General features: G+C 41.0%; 1 protein-coding gene across 1 annotated transcript in view; it reads right to left on the bottom strand.

Moving 5' to 3' along the window:
• LOC309557971 (aldehyde oxidase 1-like) overlaps nt 1–23,194 on the bottom strand; it is a gene marked incomplete at its 5' end in the record, with an annotated part of 174,120 nt that overhangs the window by 9,266 nt on the left and 141,660 nt on the right. The window contains 6 exons of the mRNA XM_082260860.1: nt 4,190–4,255; nt 13,351–13,465; nt 16,839–16,891; nt 18,041–18,115; nt 19,060–19,188; nt 21,166–21,261. Coding sequence (XP_082116986.1) covers nt 4,190–4,255; nt 13,351–13,465; nt 16,839–16,891; nt 18,041–18,115; nt 19,060–19,188; nt 21,166–21,261 — 534 coding nt within the window. The remainder of the gene's footprint in view (nt 1–4,189; nt 4,256–13,350; nt 13,466–16,838; nt 16,892–18,040; nt 18,116–19,059; nt 19,189–21,165; nt 21,262–23,194) is intronic.

The raw sequence follows: 23,194 nt of genomic DNA, 5'->3' as shown, positions 1-23,194 counted from the left end.
CTTTGAATTGGTTTAATTTGTACTTCCACCATATGTAGCCATAACAAATTATTTTAGAGGAAAATGAAAAGGATATTTAGGAAAGTATATCACCTACAGAGGAGCAAATTATCCTGTTTAAATAAACATATACATCACATTCTTTTGTATGAAATAAATGATCTTCCTAAAATGATCCTGTACTTTCCTATACTAGGCAATGGTAAAAGTAATTGCTTCACTTGACCACATGCACCAGAAAGAGTTAAAAAGAGCCTTACCTATACTCACATCATCTCACCTGCAACTTAAAAACCTTGTACTTCAGGGGTACAGTTTAACCGGTTGCCGACCGCCACAAGTACATATACTGCGGCGGTCAGCCCCGGCCAGGCAAAGTGACGTACTGGTACGTCACTAGCCTGTCACTAGCTTGTGAGCCAATAGTGGGCGAGCGGTCACTCGCGATCGTTCGCCGTGGAGGGAGAAAGGCAGGCGGCTAATGTAAACAAAGCCGCCTGTCATTCTCCCCTGTGTAAAAATGGAGATCACATGGTTCTACTATGTAGGACCGTTTATCTCTGTTCTTACACCAGTAGCCATGTCCAATCACAGTTAGAAACACGCCCCTAGGGACATACTTAACCCTTCCTTCCCCAATAAAGTTAACCCCTTCCCTGCCAGTGTCATTTTTACAGTAACAGTGCATATTTATAGCACTGATTACTGTAGTAATGTCACTGGTACCCCCAAAAGTGTCAAAAATGTCAGTCAAGGGTCCGATCTGTCCGCCGCAATGTCGCAGTCCCACAAAAATATCGCAGATCGCTGCCATTACTCGTTAAAAAAAAAAAACAACAAAAATGACAAAAATCTTTCCCTTAGTTAGTAAACGCAATAACTTTTGCGCAAACCAATCAAAATATGCTTATTGTGATTTTTTTTTTTACCAAGCATATGTAGCAAAAAACAAATTGGGCAAAAATGATAAAAAATTTTGATTTTTAAATTTTTTTTTGGGGGGGGGGGGGGGGGATTTCATATAAAAAAATGTGAAAAATATTGTTATTTTTGCAAAATTGTCCCTTTTTTTTGTTTATAGCGCATGATCAAAAAATCGCACAGATGATCAAATACAACCAAAAGAAAGCTCTGTTTGTGGGAAAAATAGGACGTCAAATTTGTTTAGGTACAGCATCGCACGACCGCGCAATTGTCCATTAAAGTCACGCAGTGCCGAATCACAAAATAGGCCCTGGTCAGGAAGGGGGTAAAATCTTCCAGGGCTTAAGTGGTTAATACCAGACACTAACCCTGCTTCCCAACATTTTTTCCTTAGTGCCAGAGTGATGGTGATGAGCTTAACTGACCTTCGTTCCCCAAACAATGCTGAAGTTCAGGTGCCAAAATCCAAACACTATTGAAGTTACTGGGAGCCAAATGTTAAACTGTTTTTTTTTTTTTTTTTTTTAATAATGCTTTAGGGTCAATATTAAAAAAAGCTAAATTTCTTTACTCCTTAATGACAAGGGTAAAACAAATCCTAACGCCTAGACACAGTTTTGCAACTTTGACAAGTGTTAGTATAAAGGCCCGTACACACGTACCGATCGTCGGCATACAAACGTCGGCGGACGAAAGATCTGCCGATTGTACGCGTGTTAGTATGGTGCCTCCGACAGATGTCTGCGCACAATCCGCGGACAAAAGTCTTTCTTGCAAACATGAAAATTTTTGTCTGCGGACACCAGAACGGACGATTGTTCGCCTGTCAGTACACAATTCGGCCGACAGACCGCAGATTTGCAAGACTGGGCATGCTCAGAAAATTAAAAACACAGGGAAAGTTAACCATTACATGACATCACTTCTGCAGTCAGCTGAAGTCTGCAGACAAAATTCTTGTGCTGTCCTTGTGCTGTCTTTGCACTTTTCAACAGACACCGACATCCCGGGGAGAAAAGACGAACATTTGTATGCCGACCATCGGTACGTGTGTACGGGGCTTAACTATATATTTTAGCGCACCTGCTTAGTGTAACCAGGTGAATTATACTGTAACTTGCTTTCAGGACAAATTGGGCTTTCATTTGGTGGTAAATGGTAATGGATATTTCCTGTTTCTTTTTTTTTTCTTTAATAATGTCAAAGTAATGCTGGCACAAAATAGTAAAAAAATCATTTTGAAAAAATTGGCTGTATGTTTCTTGCCTGCCACCAAAGAACAACCCAAAATAAATTCTCCTGCTCCTTATGATCACAGTGATACCATAGATTGTATGTCATTTGTTGTTTTTACCTGAAATAGTACCTAAAATACACTGATCCTGACTTTTAACTCTGACCCTTACCTTAACCCTGACACCAACCTAAATCAAGCCCTGATCAATTTTTTTCTTTCTTTTTTTTTTTTCTTTTTTTTTACACACATTTGTTTTTATTCACATTTTTCTCCTCTAGCAAGGTGAAAAAGACACTGTATCTTTTTCTCCATTTAAGAGGAGAAAAAGAAAATACAGGGTCAGGCTGCACAGTGATTAACCCCTGTGATAGCCAATCAGAGGCTATCACAGCGATCAGAGCTTTCTGATTCCCAATTTTGACTATAGGACCTGGGGCTCTCATTGAAAGCACTGTGCACTGTGGCACATGCTCCCAGCACAAACACATGTACACATACTGTATATGTGGACTCACAGAAGACAGCCCACTTCTGTTAGACCACATATATGTGTATATGCAGCAGGAAGTAGTTAAATAACATGTCTGGGGGGTGTAGGGTTCTCCTAAAAAATATCCCAGACCCTTTACGTTGATGAGAGTCTGGTATGGATGTCAAGGAAAAACCTCACGCAAAAAAAAAAAAAAAAAAAATACACAAGAAACACTCATGGGTCCTTCTAATTTCCAAAAAAATCCCCATGACATCATTGATCAGATATGGTCATGACCATATTGGCCATGTCCCTAGTTGGTCAATGACATCACCTGGGATTGCATGGTAAAGCCACCATCTCATAAGTCTCCTTTTTTGTGTTTTGTTGTAGCAGTGTAGGTGAAAAATCACATCTTACAACTAAAGCAGATCAACTAGGTTTCCACACAAATACTGACGATCAAAGGTTCTCCTTTCAATTAGAGTAAGGAAAGGTTTACACCATACATTAACAGACAGTATTATTACATGTGAAATAATTCTGCTGTGATGACTTTGCAGACTCTACACACTTACCTGGTGCCTTTACTATATTTGATTTGCATAAACCATACCCCAACAACACTAACCAATTCTCCTACTGGCACACCCCATTCTATGCAAAAACAGATTGATGAGGGGTCATGGGAAATATAGTTTGGGCAGGCTTCATAGAGAGTGTGAGAAAGTGCTGAATGACCACCACCATTCAGTTTAGATGAGGGTGGAAAGAGCAAAAATCACAACTCTAAGAATTGATTTTTACAAATTATTCAAGGTAATCCACATACAGTAAATCAGATCCACTGTAATTACACAAATCAGACCGGTTGCAACATTTTATTTAATAGGGACACCACAAGCCTTAGGCCCTTTTCACTCGGGCATTCCAATGAGGTCCTTTTGTCAGTTTTTTAGGTGGACCTGATCAGAAGGTCCATGGAGCTCTATAGAAAAGTGGATGTACAGTAAATGGTTTTCTGTCCGTTTACACCCCCTACCTCCAGCTCTGACGAAGTCCTGAAAAACAAAACAGAAAATGATAGCATTCTTTTCTGTTTTTGCGGACTGGATTGGAGGAAGCCTGATGTAATTTACAGACGGTCACCCATAGAGCTCGGGCTAGATAGTTTAAATTTAGAATGAGGCTGCGAGTAGGTTTAAAGTTAGTTAGGTTATGGCTGAACTTCTACTTTAATAGTTGATCACATTTAACTGGACTTGTTCTCTAATGTTTTACCAGGTTTTGACATTCACCCGAGAAGATACTTTAGTGAAGCTACTTGGGTGAGTAGCAATCTTCAAATTGACAGAACACCTCCAGCTGAATGTGACTGGCTAGTACTGGAGATACCATGAACTGGATAAGTGACAGCCTTCGCAGAGAACGTAAAATGTATACTTTTCTAAACCATAGCATATTCTCATGTAGAAATAAAGATAGGTGTAGTGGTAAAATATAAACCAAGCAAATATAAATTAATTAGAACACTATGTATTTATTTCTTTACAAACCTGTTCGGCTACTCCAGCCTCATTCATAGTGTATCCAACATCAATCACTACATCGGTTCTTAGATTCTGTAGAGAAATGATCATTTAAGAGGTCAGCTGAGGACATGTAAAGGCACTAAAAGCTATAGTTATGTAACATTTGTACAGAAGCACGTCTCCAGTTAGAAGAGGTGCTATAGGAGCAGTATTTTACCTTTGTAATAAACCTGAACATATTAGCTGTGTTGTGCCAGGTTCATGAAGTTACATGTCTTACTCTACATCTCTTATCATATATCATGTGTATTATGGAAGTATTGATGCATATTATAGAAGAGCTATCTAGAATACTAGATAAACACATTGCCATTTCATAGGTTACACCAAGCAATTAGAAATCAGCAGCAGAAAGCTGTACAATGAGCTTTTTTCCATGCATGAAGGTAAAAACCTTCAGTATGCAGCTCCCTCCAGCCCCCCACAATACTTACCTAAGCCTGATCTCAATCCAGCGAAGTGCTCAAGAGCACCTGCTTATCCGGCTCTCTGCCTCCTCATTGGCTCAGAGACAGCAGCTGGTTATCATTGGTTCCTGCTGTTGTCAATCAAAGACAGCTCTGGAGCGAGCATCCATGTGTACTCCTATAGCAAGCAGCTTGAGGGGGGCAGGGGGGGGAGGAATCAGGAGCGTCGGCAGGGGACCCGAGAACAGAAGGATCAGGGCTGCTCTGTGCAAAACCACTGCGCAGAGCAGGCACTGTATGTACAATATGTTTGTATTTTTTTTAAAAAAAAATACTTTTAATCACTTCAATCAATCTTTCATTCTAACTATCTAAAAAAAACTCTGGTAAGTGCAACTTTTTTGTAGAGATATCGGGAATGTTTATATGAATCATGAATGTGTATCTATAATGCATTGAATGTGACATTCACAAAGCATTCACTGCTTTATAAATATGTCAGAATATTTATACTGCTCTGATAAACAGTGTCTATTTATGCATATAAGCAAGGATCTATAATTAAAGAGGTTGTGAACCCGTACAAAGTTTTTTTTTTTTTTTGGTAACCTGTAAGAGAAACACATAATGAGCTAGTATGCATCGCAAACTAGCTCATTATGCAATACTTACCTTAGAACGAGCCCCCGCCGTGCAGATCGCTTACCTGTATGACGGGCGACATGTCCAGTCGCCCGTCTTCCGGGTTCGCGGCATCCGGGCCATCTGATTGGCCGGAGCCGCGGTGACGTCACTCCCACGCACGCGCGCGGGAGCTGAAAGTCACGGCACGGGACTCTGAAGGAACGGCACGGGCGGCCGTTCCTTCAGAGCGCATGCGCCAGTGACGTCACTGGATGCATGTAAGGTAAATATCTCCTAAACGGTACATGTTTAGGAGATATTTACAGTACCTATAGGTAAGCCTTATCATAGGCTTACCTATAGGTAAAAGTGTCCGAGGAGGGTTTACTTCCTCTTTAAGGAGATTCTCAACCTATTTCCATAAATCAAGAAAAACTCGAGATTGTTTATTGGCGCTAACTTGAAGACAAGATGAATACAATTTTGTGCAAAAATATATATATATTTATTAAATAAAAATCAGTGCAGAATAATGTCAAAATATAACTGGTAATAAACACAAGTTATAGAACAAAATTCAATAATATGTATCACACAGGTAAGGTGAGAAATACAATCAAAGGATATTATTACAGATTATCAATGTAACCAAAACCCGTAACTTCTCGATTGTGATTAATAGCTTCTCATGAGCTCAAAAAATATGGAAACAAAATTATACAAGCACTTTCCCGAAATATTAGCAATATCGGTAAATCAAAAGGCTGATTCCGATATATCGGGCAAAGTGCATATCGACCCTCGATATATCGGCTTTGCCGATAATGGGTCGCTCGCTAGTATTTACATCCAAATCAGGTGAAAGGTGTAAGAATTACAACAGTTTGTATATGTGCCTCCCACTTTTTAAGGGACCAAAAGTAATGGGACAATTGGCTGCTCAGCTGTTCCATGACCAGGTGTGTGTTATTCCCTCATTATCCCATTTACAAGGAGCAGATAAAAGGTCCAGAGTTCCTTTCAAGTGTGCTATTTGCATCTGGAATCTGTTGCTGTCAACTCTCAATATGAGATCCAAAGAGCTGTCACTATCAGTGATGCAAGCCATCATTAGGCTGAAAAAACAAAAACCCATCAGAGAGATAGCAAAAACATTAGGTGTGGCCAAATTAACTGTTTGGAACATCCTTAAAAAGAAGTAATGCACCAGTGAGCTCAGCAACACCAAAAGACACGGAAAACAACTGTAGTGGATGACAGAAGAATTCTTTCCCTGGTGAAGAAAACACCCTTCACAACAGTTGGCCAGATCTAGAACACTCTCCAGGAGGTAGGTGTATGTGTGTCAAAGTCAACAATCAAAAGAAGACTTCACCAGAGTGAATACAGAGGGTTCACCACAAGATGTAAACCATTGGTGAGCCTCAAAAACAGGAAGGCCAGATAAGAGTTTGCCAAACAACATCTAAAAAAGCCTTCACAGTTCTGGAACAACATCCTATAGACAGATGAGACTAATATCAACTTGTACCAGAGTGATGGGAAGAGAAGAGTATGGAGAAGAGAAGGAACTGCTCATGATCCAAAGCATACCACCTCATCAGTGAAGCATGGTGGTGGTAGTGTCATGGCGTGGGCATGTATGGCTGCCAATGGAACCGGTTCTCTTGTATTTATTGATGATGTGACTGCTGCCAAAACAGCAGGATGAATTCTGAATTGTTTCGGGCAATATTATCTGCTCATATTCAGCCAAATGCTTCAGAACACATTGGACGGCGCTTCACAGTGCAGATGGACAATAACCCGAAGCATACTGCGAAAGCAACCAAAGAGTTTTTTAAGGGAAAGAAGTGGAATGTTATGCAATGGCCAAGTCAATCACCTGACCTGAATCCGATTGAGCATGCATTTCACTTGCTGAAGACAAAACTGAAGGGAAAATGCACCAAGAACAAGCAGGAACTGAAGACAGTTGCAGTAGAGGCCTGGCAGAGCATCACCAGGGATGAAACCCAGCTTTTGGTGATGTCTATGCATTCCAGACTTCAGGCTGTAATTGACTGCAAAGGATTTGCAACCAAGTATTAAAAAGTGAAAGTTTGATTTATGATTGTTAATCTGTCCCATTACTTTTGGCCCCTTAAAAAGTGGGAGGCACATATACAAACCGTTGTGATTCCTACACCGTTCACCTGATTTGGATGTAAATACCCTCAAAGTAAAGCTGAAAGTCTGCAGTTAAAGCACATCTTGTTTGTTTCATTTCAAATCCATTGTGGTGGTGTATAGAGCCTGCCATCAGCTTCAAATGTCTCTCATCAGTGTGTCAGAACCTCCTCAGAGTTCATCTACTTCCTTCCTCTCTCTCTTGATCTTTTCCTCTTCCACTTTCTTAACTATCATAAAACTTCTATCCTTTGGGAATGTAGGCGTGGATTTTGTTTTCCATGTGAAAACACATCAGATGGGGCATCATTTTAATATATACCTCTACCTCGCCATCATAAAAATGGGGCACTGTTTGCCTGTATTAAAGTTTGGCAAATTTATTTTAATTCAACTGTTTTCTCTAAGATAACCTTCTGGCCTAAGCCTTGGAGAAAAACCTAAATCTAAAGGATGTTGTCTCCCATGCCAACTACTGTCAAGATTACAGGCTCTCTCAAAATATATACTGTATTGCTTGAATAAGGTCTGAAACCACAGCAATTAACAATCCTTCTCCAAATACCTTGAAAGTGAAGTAACTTAAAGTGAAATCCAAGATACCAATTAATCCTTTATGCATAAAAAATGGTATACATATTGCTGGCGGGGGGGGGGGGGGATTTACCCCATTCTATGTACGAAGCACATATTGTGCTAGTAGCCAAGAAGGATAAGGATCCAGCACTCTGCACCTCATATAGACCCATCTCATTGCTCAATGCTGATGCTAAAATTCTTGCTAAGTCCCTAGCTATTAGACTGATGAAGGTTATTCAACAGTTGGTCTCTTCTGATCAGACAGGCTTTATGCCAAAAAAAAACAACGTATATAAATCTTAGAAGAATATTTACACATACCCAGCTGGGACCAGATATCTCCAATGGTGGTGTATTTGTTTTTTTAGATATCGAAAAGGCATTCGACTTATAGACTGGAGGTATATGGGAGCGGTATTAGAGGAATTCGGGTTCGGGCCTAAATTTAGGAAATGGATTGATATTTTATATAAGCGTCCTACAGCAGCGATAAAATTAAATGGGATGCTTTCAGAACGGTTCCCTCTAGAGAGGAGAACACGGCAGGGCTTCCCGCTATCCCCGGGTCTATTTTCTTTAATGATAGAACCGCTGGCGATGGCTTTGAGGAACTCGACGGAGATACAGGGGATTCAAGTAGGAAATCTGTCAGAGAAAATTGCATTATACGTGGACGATATGGTTCTTTTCCTACGCGATTCGGAGTCCTCTCTAACAGTAGTTTTGGATATTTTGAATTCTTTTTCGAAATGGTCAGGATTAAAAGTAAATTGGAATACATCTCAAATTCTCCCCCTAAGAACACCATCCCCGAGCTGCAGAGTGCCTGATACATGCCCACTTGAACAGGTAGATAAGGTCAAATATTTAGGCGTATATATATCTAACTCAGTTTCTGATTTTTTAAAAACTAAATGTTATTCCACTATTGCAACAACTTAAGATCTTAAGAATTAAAAAATTCTCCTATGTGGATTCCTAAATTTTTTTTTAAAAAATCGATCGTCTAATTAATAATTTTCTGTGGCAGGGGCGAAATCCTAGGATTAAGCTACAAACGCTTAAACAGCCGTATAAAAGAGGAGGGCTGGCGGTTCCGGATTTTTTCCGCTATTTTCTCGTTGGCCAGCTAGTTTTTGTTCAGAGATGGCTGAATAGTCCAGAAGATGATGTGTCGATAGATTTAGAGGCAGCCATTGTTGGGTCTTATGAGGCGCTGGCATTGCTCGTGATGCGATGACCTAGGGCATTATACAATCTTACTGATTCCATGAAGGCAACACTGAGAGCATTGGCAGCAGTGGAAAATATGGTTGGGAAAGGAGTCGGAGTAATTTCACCACATGTGCCAATATAGAGGAACCCCCGTCTTCCACATTTTTCCTCTCATCTTGATCCGTGTATCTGGACTCGATATATTATAAAGACGGTGGGTGATATTGTGGGGGAAGGGGGAATCCTCCAATTTGAGATGCTAAAAAATAGATTTAACCTTCCCGATTCTAATTTTTTCGATATTTACAACTTAGGCATGCATGCCAGGCCCTATTTGATGCTACAGGGCTTCAGATCAAAAAAGGAGAGATGGAATCTCTTCTTAGGAAATCTCCCTTTGTTAAACCATTATCTAATATCTATAAAAATCGGTTTAAGGATGGTTTGGAACATGTTGCTCGCTGCTGGGCAGCCTGGGAGATATTGCTCCCACAATTAGATGGAGAGGACTGGGAGGAAGTATGGGATATTAATCTGTCCAGACTGGTCTCGTCTAGAGATCAGTTTATTCAATATAAATTTTTACATAGGGTCTATTATACACCGGCTAAGCTGGCGAAATTATATCACAGTCAGATTGTTGGTGGTGTTCTGCCACCTATGCAGATTTCGATCATATTTTTTGGACATGCGATGAAATTCAGGTTTTTTTGGAGGGGAGTAATGGATAGTATAGCAGAGGTGACAGATATTATAGTGCAACCTCGAGCAGAGATATGCCTTCTGGGATTAGTGGATGGTTTAGCCCATAAAAAAGCTACCCGCACGCTCTTGACACTTCTTCTGTACTATGCAAGGAAATTAATAATACTTTCATGGAAGAAACCAAAACCTCCAACAGTACATGGCTGGAAAGGAATTATAAATAGGACACTCCCTCTTTATAAAACTACATACATAAATAGGGGCACATTGGAAAAGTTTAATGAGGTTTGGGGATGTTGGGTCGGTAGTGTATCTACAGTATCAGAAGAATTGAGAAATCCTTAAAGAGTAGTAGAGAGTGGGGGGCTATTGGTCTACATGGGCTGAAGGTATATAGATTTGGAAAATGGAGGGAAGAGAAGGAAAAGGGTAAAGTTATGCTTTAGTACCTAAAATGGAAGGAAGGAAAAGGAAAGGGGAGATAAAAGTGAAATATATATTAAAAAATGTATACTTTATTTATCACTATAATTTTTTCTTTTTCTCTCTTTTTTTTCTTTGGGGTTGGGTTATGAATTGTTGAATGTATGTATTGGTTGGTTCCCTTGGGGAATTGTATGTTTGTATTGTTATTATCTGTATTGAAATTAATAAAAAAACAGTTAAAAAAAAATCGGTATACACATCACTCAATTCTATGTATTTTAAAGCTTTTACTTACTATATCAATAATAATACACATATAATTCAAGGATTACCTCCCCCAAATATATATATGGAATATCAGTTAAATATTGGAAAAGCAAATATATATAAAACATTCCTTGAACATATTTAATTAAGTAAGTATATGTATATGCCTCATATAATATAACGATACAATAATATTATTGCTAATACAATCATTATCAACAATATTAATAATGTTTCCTCAAGCAAATTTTTAAATGAGCCCTTAAAAAAAATGAAATAACCTGATCCCTTGTCCTTTGTTGAAATCGAGACAAGAATGATATCACTCTTATTATAACCATGGGCGTAGGAACCGGGGGGGGACACATCCCCCCCCAGGAAATAATGCGGGGGGGACAGGTATGGTGAAATCCCCCCCAGTTTAGTACTTGGAGAGTGCTGATTACGCTGTAAAAATGTCCAGTGCATTCGGGGGGGGTGGGGTTTACGACCCAGAAGAGGCGCCGATTGGCTGCCTTCTGGGGGCGTAACCTGGGCGCAGGAAAGAGCGCTTGGCCACCCCCACCTTCGTGATATCCTGGCTGTGATTGGTCCAGTCTCCAGCCTGGACCAATCATCATCCAGGACATCCGATCACTGACGTCGCAATGGGGGCAGTGCCGGTGCGTGCGTCAGTCACTCACTGTCATCGCCGCTCACCTTCACGCAAGTTCCCGCCGCAGAAGAGGACGAGGGAGAACTGAAGCCGCTCACCTTCCCGCCGCCGCAGAAGAGGACGAAGGATCGAGGAGGGGAGAAGCCGCCGCCGATAGCCGAGCCGTCGCCAGTTAAGTGCATTGGGTTGAAGGGAGCACGCACGCTGGTCTCTGCATTGATTGGGGGACAATGCTGTGGGCACTCTGCAATCATTGGGGTACAATGCTGTGGCACTCTGCAATCACTGGGGTACAATGCTATGGGCACTCTGCAATCATTGGGGTACAATGCTGTGGCACTCTGCAATCATTGGGGTACAATGCTGTGGCACTCTGCAACCATTGGGGGAAAATGCTGTGCCACTCTGCAATCATTGGGGTACAATGCTGTGCCACTCTGCAACCATTGGGGGACAATGCTCTGGCACTCTGCAATCATTGGGGTACAATGCTGTGGCACTCTGCAATCATTGGTGTACAATGCTGTGGACACTCTGCAATCATTGGGGTACAATGCTGTGGCACTCTGCAATCATTGGGGGACAATGCTGTGGGCACTCTGCAATCATTGGGGACAATGCTGTGGCACTCTGCAATCATTGGGGACAATGCTGTGGGCACTCTGCAATCATTGGGGGACATGCATGTTGCATATTTGTTAGTTGTGAGATTTTTCATGCACACGCACACGCACGCACACACACACACACACACACACACACTCTCTCTCGCAGTTTACTGAAAAAGCATATACCTGGCGAGTAAAAATGCTGTCCCCCCCAGATTTGTGTGGGTTCCTACACCCTTGATTATAACCCAACACCAACCCATCATGGTTAGTCCTTATCTTGGCGTGTTGTCTGGGCCCCTTTAATTTATTGGCCTGAGAAGTTCTTTGCTAAGCCTCAAAATTCTCTGTAAGAAACTTCACCCAGGGATAATGAATTTACATTCACCTCATGACAAAGATGCCCATATAACAATATGTATGAAATAATTCCTTCAAGCCCCAATAGTTCTGACAAATATGTCCCATGGGGATACATTGAATAGGACACTCTTCATCTTTAGGCGTGTGCCTATCTTTTCTAATGTAAAATGCGGCCTTGAAAAACGTAATACCAGGGACTCTATAAATCTAACATGAAATAACCTGAACTACTCTAATGCTGAATATGTGCATATTTTATAATAAAAAAAGTGTCTCGTTTATTTATTTCTGCATTAACTGCTTTTGAAATATGTATAGATTATGGCTGGTTCAAACAAACTTCCAACATGCAATGCCCCACTGCTGTGTTGGGGGTATGCAAGTAGTAATAAAGAGGAAGAAATTTCCGTGCAGGCAAAATCACTGTTTTCGTGCCAAAATCAAGTTTTTTCTCACTCATACTTAATAGTCACACTTCAGTAAAAGATAAATAAAAATCGCAAGCACCATTAAAGCCTCTTTCACTCTTCAACTAAGCATCTTTGATCATTTTTCAGGATTTTTTTTAGTGTTTGTACGAATGAAAAAATGTTTATGCCTTTCAGGCTTGAATGTTTTCTTTTAGGCTCCATTCACACTATCGTTTTTTTTCGGTGTTTTTTAGGCGTTTTGTTGGGTGTTTTTCAGATGGTTTTTTGGGCGTTTATTCAGGCTTTTTTGCAGGTGTTGTGAGGCAGGCATTGGCATCTAACAAAAATGCTTGTAATCTGCCAAAAAAGAAGAACATGTACTTTTTTTAAGGCTTCAGGTGTTTTCCTTCAAGTGACAGAACGCTCATATGTGAACAGGGGCCATTGAAATGAATGGGATTTTGCTTGTAGGGCTTTTTGACACTTCAGAGATGAGCGTTTTTACCAGCTGAAAAATGCCCAGGTGTGAACAGGGCCTTATTTTAAATGTTTAGCCAATACAAGGCTAGTTACCAGACAAGAAAAAGGCAAAACACATGTTTTCATGCACTCCTAATCAAATTTATTGGGGCCAAAACATATGACTTTGCCCCAAAAGAAGGTGTGAACAGGGTCCAAATGCTGCAAAGATTTTTACCTTGTGGTTTCCTGAACGGCAATCTAACTCCACTTCTGAGCACACTGCTCCAAATATAAAATCTGGACTTTGTGTACTCGTCTTCAGTTCCCAATCAGAAACTTGATCAGGGGTCCTGTAAAGAAAAACCCAGTCGTGATCATAACGAAAAAACAGAGGGGCCAAAAAAGTTTTGACCTGCATCATCTTTATAAGATCTGTAGTGCCTTTTGTATGGCAAACACATACAAAGTGTAAACGATAAAATAAAGTTCACAATTCATGTTTCTCAGTATTGGATGAGTTCCATGAATCTATGATGACAAATGCGTACACTGCTGTATACTTTTTTTGTTATAATTTATCATAAAATCTGTTATTCTATGGAAGAAATGTAAAGATCAGCACCATTGCTGTGCAGATCTGATGTGCAAACATTGACTTCTTGTCCAGCACTAGCTATAAAACTGAGCACAAAACTTTACATGTTTATTTAATGTATTTGTTGACTACCTAATTTAATAAAAACCCAGGGAGGCAGTTTTAAAGAGAAGGTGAATCCATGCATATTTGATTTGCATTGCTTGGAAAGTGGGGAATAATCAGCAAATTTTGTTGAAATTGTGGTAAAAAAATAGAATGTTCATTTTTTGATGCAGAACTAAAAGCACAAGCATGGGATTTACAATAATGTGCTTGTTTATTGCAATGCTTTAAAAAAATAATACATTTAAAGCATTTGTTCACTTTATATTCCTGATATGTGCCTGCTGTACCATGTTCTGGTATGAAGAAGTCTCCAGTTCTCTTTGTATTGCTTCCTTCATGTGAAATCTCTGGTAATCCTGCCAGTCCCTCTGCTTTCCTATTAAAAGCTGACCACACTAAGCAGGAGAGCACACCATGGTCAGCTCTATAGCTGTGCTGGGAACTCAGTCTGCTCTCCTCCAATGATCACACTTGTCCTGACATGCCTCCACTGCACAGCCATTCACTGGGAAGCTCAGTGTGCTGCTGCTTTTCCTCCCCCAGCTCTTATGCAGCTGGGAACAGAGGGAATGTAATCACTTATAAAAAAAGGGAAAAAGCTATTTATAATGTTTTTTTTTTTTATATATATATCTGTACATAAATGTTTTGCCTTTCCCTTCTTTTAAAACTGAATGGGTTGTTTTACAAGGTGATCGCTTACAATAAATTTAAGCAAATTGGTACTTTTCTCAAACTAGGAAAAGCAATAGATTGGCTGGATAGCAGACATAGTAAGGAGACTATATTTATCTACCAAATGCTAATTTTCCCACAGGTGCCCCCACATCACTGAGTAAATGTCGACAATATGCTGGGTTGAGGACTCTACCCCCTGGTGATAGCAGTTAGGCCTTTGCAACTGGTACCCTGTTTAGGCCTGAGAGCTGCATTTTGAGAGGCAGGAAATAAAGTCCCACACTTCCTGATAAACATATCACGTTTCCTCCCACAATCAAACTTGGTGGTGAAGTATGCTCAGGTTCCATAACAAGCATTGATTCGGTAGATTATCACTTTAATAGGTAATGTGTATGCAAAGTGGTTTACACTAGAAACAGCAGCAGATGCCCATAGCTTGCAACTAGGGATGGGCTCAGGCATGTTCGGATGGTAGTCCCAACCCACCAGAGCAATCCTGCCAGGAAGCCCTCACTGCACACTGCCAATCGTAGGCAGTGAGGCATTTCCCGGCCCGCTGCTGCACATAAACACGCTGCCCATTATTGGCGGTGTGCAGTGACGGCTTCCTGGCACGGTTGCTCAGGTGGGTTGGGACTACAATTCGAATACGCCTGAGCCCATCCCTACTCCCAACTATCCCTCATTTGGAAGGACTGCTCCTCTTTTGAGACCTAGTCCCTCTGACCCTTGTGCAGCCTCAGTAGTCTATCTTTTTGGTCTGATGTGTACATCTCTACACAACATGTACTACTTTACTACCAAAAGTCTTATGCTGCACCTTTTATCCAACCTCTGCATTACTGCATTCGTTATTTTGAAAAAACAATATAAGGGAAAAATAAAGGTCAAAAGCACTCTTTATCACTGCAGAAAGTTGGGAGGTAAGGATGTTTTGGAGTTTGTCGTTTCTATTGCAGATTTCCCTCACTTTCTGTCTGGTGAACCTGATGTCATGAGAACATCAAGTAAAGAGAAATCTTTCTAACGGCTCAACTGGAATTCCAACCCTTCCCCACTTTATCCATAACTTAAAGTGGTTGTAAAGGTTAAAGATTTTTTTTTTATCCTAATGCAATCTCTGCATAAGATAAAAAACTTGTAAGGTGCAGCTCCCTCCCGCCCTCCCTAAATACCTGCCTGAGCCCAATTCTCGATCCAGCACTGTCCCAAAAGCAGCGACGCTGCTCTCTCTCTCTCTCTCCCTTATCACTTGAATCAATGAGAACAGAGGGAGCCATAAGCTCCTGCTGCTGTCAATCAAATCTAGTGAGGAGGGAGTGGGGGGTGGGGCTTAGCCGCACTGTGTGTGTCAAAGGACTCACACAGTGCAACTTGGGATTGAGCCCACACGAGTTCACCCCTAGCAGAGTGGTTTCCTAAGGGGGTGCTCAGAAGGCAGGAGGAGCTAGGAACACCGACAGGGGTCCCTAGAAGAGAAGGATTGGGACTGCTCTGTGCAAAAACAAGTATAACATGTTTGTTATTAAAAAAAGGTATTTTATAATCACTTTTAAAAAGTTTGAGATATGCACTTTATGTCAAGAGTTGATTGGCAGTCATTTCTTAGCAAATTCGTTTTTATACAGTGACATTTTTGGCCTGGGTTTGGCCTGGGTTTTTGGCCTGCACTAGAGTGTAACAATACAAGTAAAATCTCCTGCGCTCAAGTGCTGTGTTAAAGTGGCGGCTGTATTGCTGGCATCTAGGCTCTTGCTGCCCTCTCAGGACAATGGGTATCCATATGGACTGAAAACATAGAAAACAAAAGAAGGGTGCACCGACCTAGTGCAATATTACAAGGCATTTATTGTAAAATGAAAAAACATGCCATACATTATACTCACAAACGTATGCTGAAAGTAAGCATAAAAAAAAGAGAGATTCCTTTTGCAATCAGGAGACCTCCAGGACAAGGATGCTTTTTGATGGCTCTGAGGAAGAGGGTTCTCCCTTGAAACGCGTCATCCCCATTACCACGGATGCCTTCCAGTCCTCCTGCTTTAACAAAGCATCCTTGCCCTGGAGGTCTCCTGATTGCAAAAGGAATCTCTCTTTTTTTTTATGCTTACTTTCAGCATACGTTTGTGAGTATAATGTATGGCATGTGTTTAAATTTTCCAATAAATGTCATGTGATATTGCACTAGGTAGGTGTGCCCTTCTCTTGTTTTCTATGTTTAGAATGTAACAATGTCAAATCCATTTTCCAATCAGAATGGCATTGAAAAAAATTAAAAAGGTTCAGTCATTCAGTTCAGCTATATCTATTCCAAGGAAGATGTAAATTATTTTAATTACCTGCAGTGAGCAGCTGCTGACAGGCAAATTTTGAGCCGGAAAGCTTCTTGGATCTTTGAAAAATAAAAAACAAACAGACAAATCATGACCCAAGACATTCATAACTAGTTATTTCAATTGTGAACTTAAACCAACTTTAGGGTCTCTGCTCTGCCATCTATGTCCCCCATTCAGTGTGTTCCGCTGAAGGTGCAGGTCAGGCTAAGAGTTTGCCCTGACTTCATGTGATCCACAGAGCAAGTAGAGAAAAATCTCAGCCACCGTATACCATCCTCAATGACTATGCCCCACGGTTGGGGTGAAACAGGTTTACGGTGGGGTGTGGCCTGGATAGAGTTAGGCTGAGGCTGTTTCTCACTTACCTGGTGGGTGAGCCTGACGTGCAGAGGAAGGCCTCTCGTACAGCTCCGGCTCGAGAGCCACTGACGGTGACACAGTAACCGCTGGAGAATGGTGGGGTAGGAGTGCCTATGGTCAGTCCAGTAGTCTGCGCAGGTAGTAGTCAGGAAAAAAGCCAGGAGTAGCTGACAGCAGGGAGATGAGACAACAGGAAGACATGCCAGCAGAATAGCTGGAAGCAGGCAGGCTGGCTTGGCTTGGCTGACGACAGACTGTGGATGCACAGCAGGAAGCAAGTGCCTGAGGATGCTTAGCTGGACTGATGGAGCTGTAGCGGACTGGAAGAGCTGGAAGCAGGGTCAGACGAGCCAGGTCAGTAACAGACGGACAGATCAGGCATATACGACCGACAGCAGCGTATTTGGGAGTTGGCAATGGATGCAGGATCAAACAGGTGCAGCAGGCAGAGACAGAATATGGAGTGAAGACAGCAGTCAGGACAAGTAGCAGACAGGAATGGTCAGGAGCAAGCCGGATCAAGATCAGAGGTCAAACACAGGAATCAGGAACATACACAGAACGCTGTAGACCAAACAGCAATTAGCCAGTGCTGAAGCTCCATTTAAATAGGCTGTTTACTTGTTTGCCCACATCTGTTCGGCTTGTTCTTGGTTGGCGCATGCGCATATGTGTGCGCCTGGAAACCGCATCTGTAGAATGGCGATGCCTTTCCTGACACTGCTATCACCTATTACACGCTGGGCTTGTATGGTGTACAGGGGCTGAGATGTTTCTCTACTTGTTCTGTAGTTATTTCCATTCACATCTCCCTCAAAGCTCCATTTTACATATAGAACACTTACACATTCATTCCAAGTGGCATTTGGATGCAGACAGATGATTGGTTGCAGACGCTTCAGAAGGGTCTGACATGCTTCCTGCCAAGGATGCACAAGAAAAATATTCACCATAATCAGAAAAGTGTAAGTAAAAAGCTTAAGTAGAAATACAGCTTGATGAAATTATTTATGTTTAAAAATGTTTCCAATGAACAGGCATACCAGTGTAGTAAAAATGAATACTACGCAGCACTGAGACTCTGGGTCCAAATTTCAAAAATATTCTATCTGCATGGAGTTTGTCTTTTTTTTTCTCCATCAGGATTCTGAATTATCAGCTATATTCTGTGACCTATATAACTATGGATGTCTATTCATATGTTTTTTGTACTGATGTTTATCAGAATATTTTTAAAAGTATGCATTACATATTTTGAAATGTTGAATAAAATTTTGAATATTTTACATATTTTACATGGCAATGACCCATCCCATATCAGACGGACAGCTTTGGGTCTCAGTCCTAGGTTTCAGTGAGAGACAGAATAGGTGAAAGGAGAATATTATCGTTTTGCTGTCTCTTCAGCCAACCCAAAGTGCTCCTATGTCATCATGAATTATATCAAAAATTACATAAAATATAGTAAAAACAGATATACAACAGTTTACAAATATAAGATAAAATTGAAAACTAAGTTGACCCAAAAACATTTTATATTTTCTTTAAGCATGAATGATTTTAGTTTCCCAGTAATCATGTAAACTATGTCCTGTATTGCATCTCTGATGTGCCCTCTATTGGTTGCATGTGTTAACACAAAATAAATGAACAAGCAAACAAAAGCCAGGTGATTTAATGCTATGTACATACAGTACACTAAGCATATAACATGATTGTTAGCTTCTAGGTTGGTAATTCTAATTAGCCTGCTCCTAAAAACATAAATCTGATTATACATCCCTAGATTTCTTAGTGATACTCTAAATGCAGTGATGTATTGAGGGAAATATGTATATAAGGATGCTTAGGATATAAGGACTACCTGTACTGCCATTAGGTGAATTTGAACATCATAAGGTGACAGTTGGACATCTTTTTCTGTTGCTAAGGACACACTGGTTTCACCAATACGGATGAAAGACATTGAGACTCGGAACTCTCTACTCACAATCTACAAATGTAAAACAGAGTTGAAAAAAGTCATCTTCTATCCTATATGATTCATTCTGCATTAAAACGCCATACAGCAAAACAATTCATACATGTTGCAGAGTGTTAGTTAATTAAAGTGGCCGTACATGTCCAGGTGATATACAGAGATGAAACAAATCCTCCTCCCTAAGTTGTACCTGTTTATGTGCAGTCTTATCTCCTCTACAGCCAATGTCCAGGATTTAAACAGCTTGTCTGAGCTTTTAGTAAGCAGGGGGCAGGGAGCTGAAGTTGCACTCTGCAGAGTTCAGTGAGGAGAGCTAAGAGCAGATTGTAGGGTAGGGACACACCCCCCTTCAAACAGCACCCAGATGAGGCTGTCATTCACAGGCTGTGTGCTGAAGCTCCGTCCCCTGTCACCGTTTTACCTGAGACAAGTGCACACCATAGAGTGATATGCTTTGTTCATATTTCATGTCAGAGGATTACAACCACTTTTTTCTCTGACCCTCTTTGCTGACAGCCTGCAGTGGCGGCCCCTTATAAATATATATATACAGTATAAAGAACGAGGGGTCTAAGTAAAAGGAGCACAGAAGTCTTTCCCTGTACTATCATGGGATCCAAACTCACCCCCACTTTTGCGGAAATAAAAGAAACCATTAATACTGGGACAAAAGACTGTATTGCCATTTACCTGCAGAGAAACTAAAAGAACACCTGACTGTTGGCGAGCGCCTAAGCATGGCTTATGGGAAATTGCTCACCCTTTGGTGCCACACTTATTTGGACCTAGTAAAAAATCAACAATGCGGATAGAATAGCTAAACTGATTGGACACAGAGCTGCCCTGAACCTTCTCTTTTTGGGTCTCCTGCGTGTGCTGCGCACTCCACCACTTCTCTGTCTGCCCTCATTGCAAAGTGCTTGCTATGGGGGCAGACATGCAGGATCAATCCTGAGTCGGCTCCCTTTTCACCGGATTTGACTGACAGCAGCAGAAGCTAATGGTCTCCTGTAAGAAGATATAAAGCAGAGATAAGCTGCTGCAGACAGGCACAGAGCCGGATCAAGATCTGGCTTAGGTGAGTATTTTTTTTTTGGGGGGGGGGGTTGGGGGGCAACATTTGAAATGTTTTGTACCGTAATGCAGAAAATGTATTAAAAAAAAAAAACGTTTTGACTTTAGAACCACTTTAGGGATGTGTGCACCCTTGTGAAGCCTCCTTCTAGCAAGAGCTGGATTAGCTGTTGTCAGTTCCACGACCCTCAAGTGTTGACAGTTCAACTACTGGCCTGATCTATGGGAGGTGAGAGGGACTGTACTATGGGTACCAATGACCCCACTAAGACCCTGTAAGAATGTTCTAAAGGGAAAGTAGTGCTATCCCAGAACCAGTGAATACCCTAAGTGAAAAGTGACATAAGTGAGCTGACTTCAGGCCATCCACACCCAGGCCGACCCTGAAGGTGGCGGGTATGCTAGTCCCAGTGGGGGGTTGGGTGGGGGATTCAGAGTATTTAATACTACATTTTTAGCCTCAAACACTTTGATGAAAGAACATTTTACTAGTACTTTTATGATAGTTTTGGTATGATAAAGCTTTTTTGTGATAAAATCTTTTTCTCTCCATCTTCACATACTGTACTTTTCACTTCACTTTGCCCTGCATGGACGCAGACACACCATTCTTCAGGACAACAGCAGTGTTTACATACTTCAAAACCATGTGATATAGTCATGCATGAGCATACAGAATACTGGCAATCCTACATACATGTATCAAATTGAGTTCAATTGTCTTCTAGGACAGTCTGGCACATATTCACAGGATGTTGCATGTGCTCCTGCTTTGGAAATTCATTTTTAACACATCTGAGGTCTGTACTAATATTGTGAAATTTGATGAAATTTGATGATGAAATGAGAGGAAAAGTGAACAATGTGATTTATGCTAAAAATGTAGTTTTTTAGTTGTTTTCTTAAAAAAATCACCTGCATCATTTTGGTCAGTGTCTCTTCTGTCAAGTCACTTCCGGAAGGTGTCACCAGCACCCATCCATCTGCACATATATGAACCAGTACACAAGCCTAAAAAGAAAAGATATAATAATTATAAAGCTGTCTTCAAATTAGACAAATTGCGATCTTGATATATCATATATTAGACCAGTGGTCTCCACCCTTTACTACTTGGCCCTTGAGGCATTATTCCTGCCACTGACACCAACAATTGATTACAATTGCTGCCACTCACACCAACAATGGGGCACTATTCCTTCCACTGACACCAACAATGGGGCACTATTCCTTCCACTGACACCAACAATGGGGCATAATTCCTTCCACTGACACCAACAATGTGACAGTATTCCTTCCACTGACACCCACAATGGGGCATAATTCCTTCCACTGAAAACAAAAATGGGGCACTATTCCTCCCAATGACTCCAACTTTTTCTCCCCTTAATACCCAAGATTGGGCATGATTTACTCCCACTGGGCATGATCCTACACCCCCCCCCCCCACACCTAAAGTCTAAAGTACAGTAAACTACCCCTTTCTTTAGAAAATTTGGAGACCCCTATTAGGCACCAGGCTGAATTATGCAATTCCAGATCTTCCTTTTAGTTTCTGTGTAAGGTTATTTGACTACTTTCATCATGAGAGGAGCTCTGTGATGTATTGTTTAGTCACAACTCGTGTATTACTGTATATGACTGGCATAGGTTGACTAAGCCTTTTATATTTTTACTGCAATAGCATGTTTATTTATGATCTGTTGCAGTGGCTCCAAATATGATTTGATTAGAAGATGAGGTAATGGATTTTTGCTTGCAACTTTTTAAAACTTGCTAAACTTTTTAGTAAAGTTTATTTGTTGTTTTTAGTTTTTGGACAGAGTGGGGAAACTTTTGCATCTCAAGTTTTTATTGCTGGTATACAGTATGAGTAACCAAAAATGCTGGATTCATCTCCTTGATGGATCATGACTGAAGAAGATCAAGTTCATATGTGGCACAATGGCCAGGTAAGGCTGCCCCTAAGTACAAACAGGTTGACCCTATAAACGAGGGACCTCAAGTTTGGAAATGACATATACAAAGTCCAAAAACAGAGCAAAAAAGAGGGCAGTCCAATGAGCTGAGTCCAAAAACATTTAATATTGCTGTTCCTTTACCAAGACAATATAAAATAGCCAGCACCTTTCGGGGTTCAAAAGAATCCCCCTTCTTGAGGGCTAAGATATTGCATAAATGTGGAAAAACTCAATATAGCTATATGTCTACTTTCAGATGATCCCTGAAAACACATCTCTTCAGAGAAACCTATATGGCAACCACCTAATAACTGTACTCTTATTTTCTCCATCAGCCCATCCCCCACAGTTATTACCTCTTGTATCTCTTGACCGTCCCTCTTAGATTGCAAGCTCTAACGAGCAGGGTCCTCTGATTCCTACTGTATTAAAGTGTATTGTATTTGTACTGTCTACCCTCAAGTTGTAAAGCACTGCGTAAACTGTTGGCGCTATATAAATACTATATAATAATAATACTAATAAAGCAGATTCACCACAATTAATTGTTTGAAAGAAATTGACAATTCTCCAGGAACAAACTATCAGCTACAATTATGCCCCTGGGCATATGTTTACTTTCTTTCCAAGTTTATGCAATATCTGAGTCCTGAACAGGGGAGGACTGGCAAGGGGGGCAGGGTGGCAAATGCCCCCCGGGCCACTCTGAAAAGTGGTAAAAACTGATAAAAAGGCCTCACTCAGGGCTGGATTAATGTAGGGGCCAGACACTGTATACAGCTGCAAGTCCAAAACCAGGTGGGCATGGATGGTAAGCTGATTCCATGGTTCAATGGGCCACTTGACTGGACTTGCCCCCCAGACCCAAGGCTGCCAGCCCTCCCCTGGTCCTGAATAAGGGTGATACCTTTAAATCCCCAACACCGATAGCTGTTTTATATTCTCTTGCTAAATAAACACCAATATTAGAAGTGTTTGAGCTC

The sequence above is a fragment of the Pelophylax lessonae genome (assembly GCF_965119305.1).
Source record: "Pelophylax lessonae genome assembly, chromosome: 6".
Lineage (NCBI taxonomy): Eukaryota > Metazoa > Chordata > Amphibia > Anura > Ranidae > Pelophylax > Pelophylax lessonae.
The sequence above is the reverse complement of the archived record's forward strand: the minus strand, read 5'-3'. Positions and strand labels throughout refer to the sequence as shown.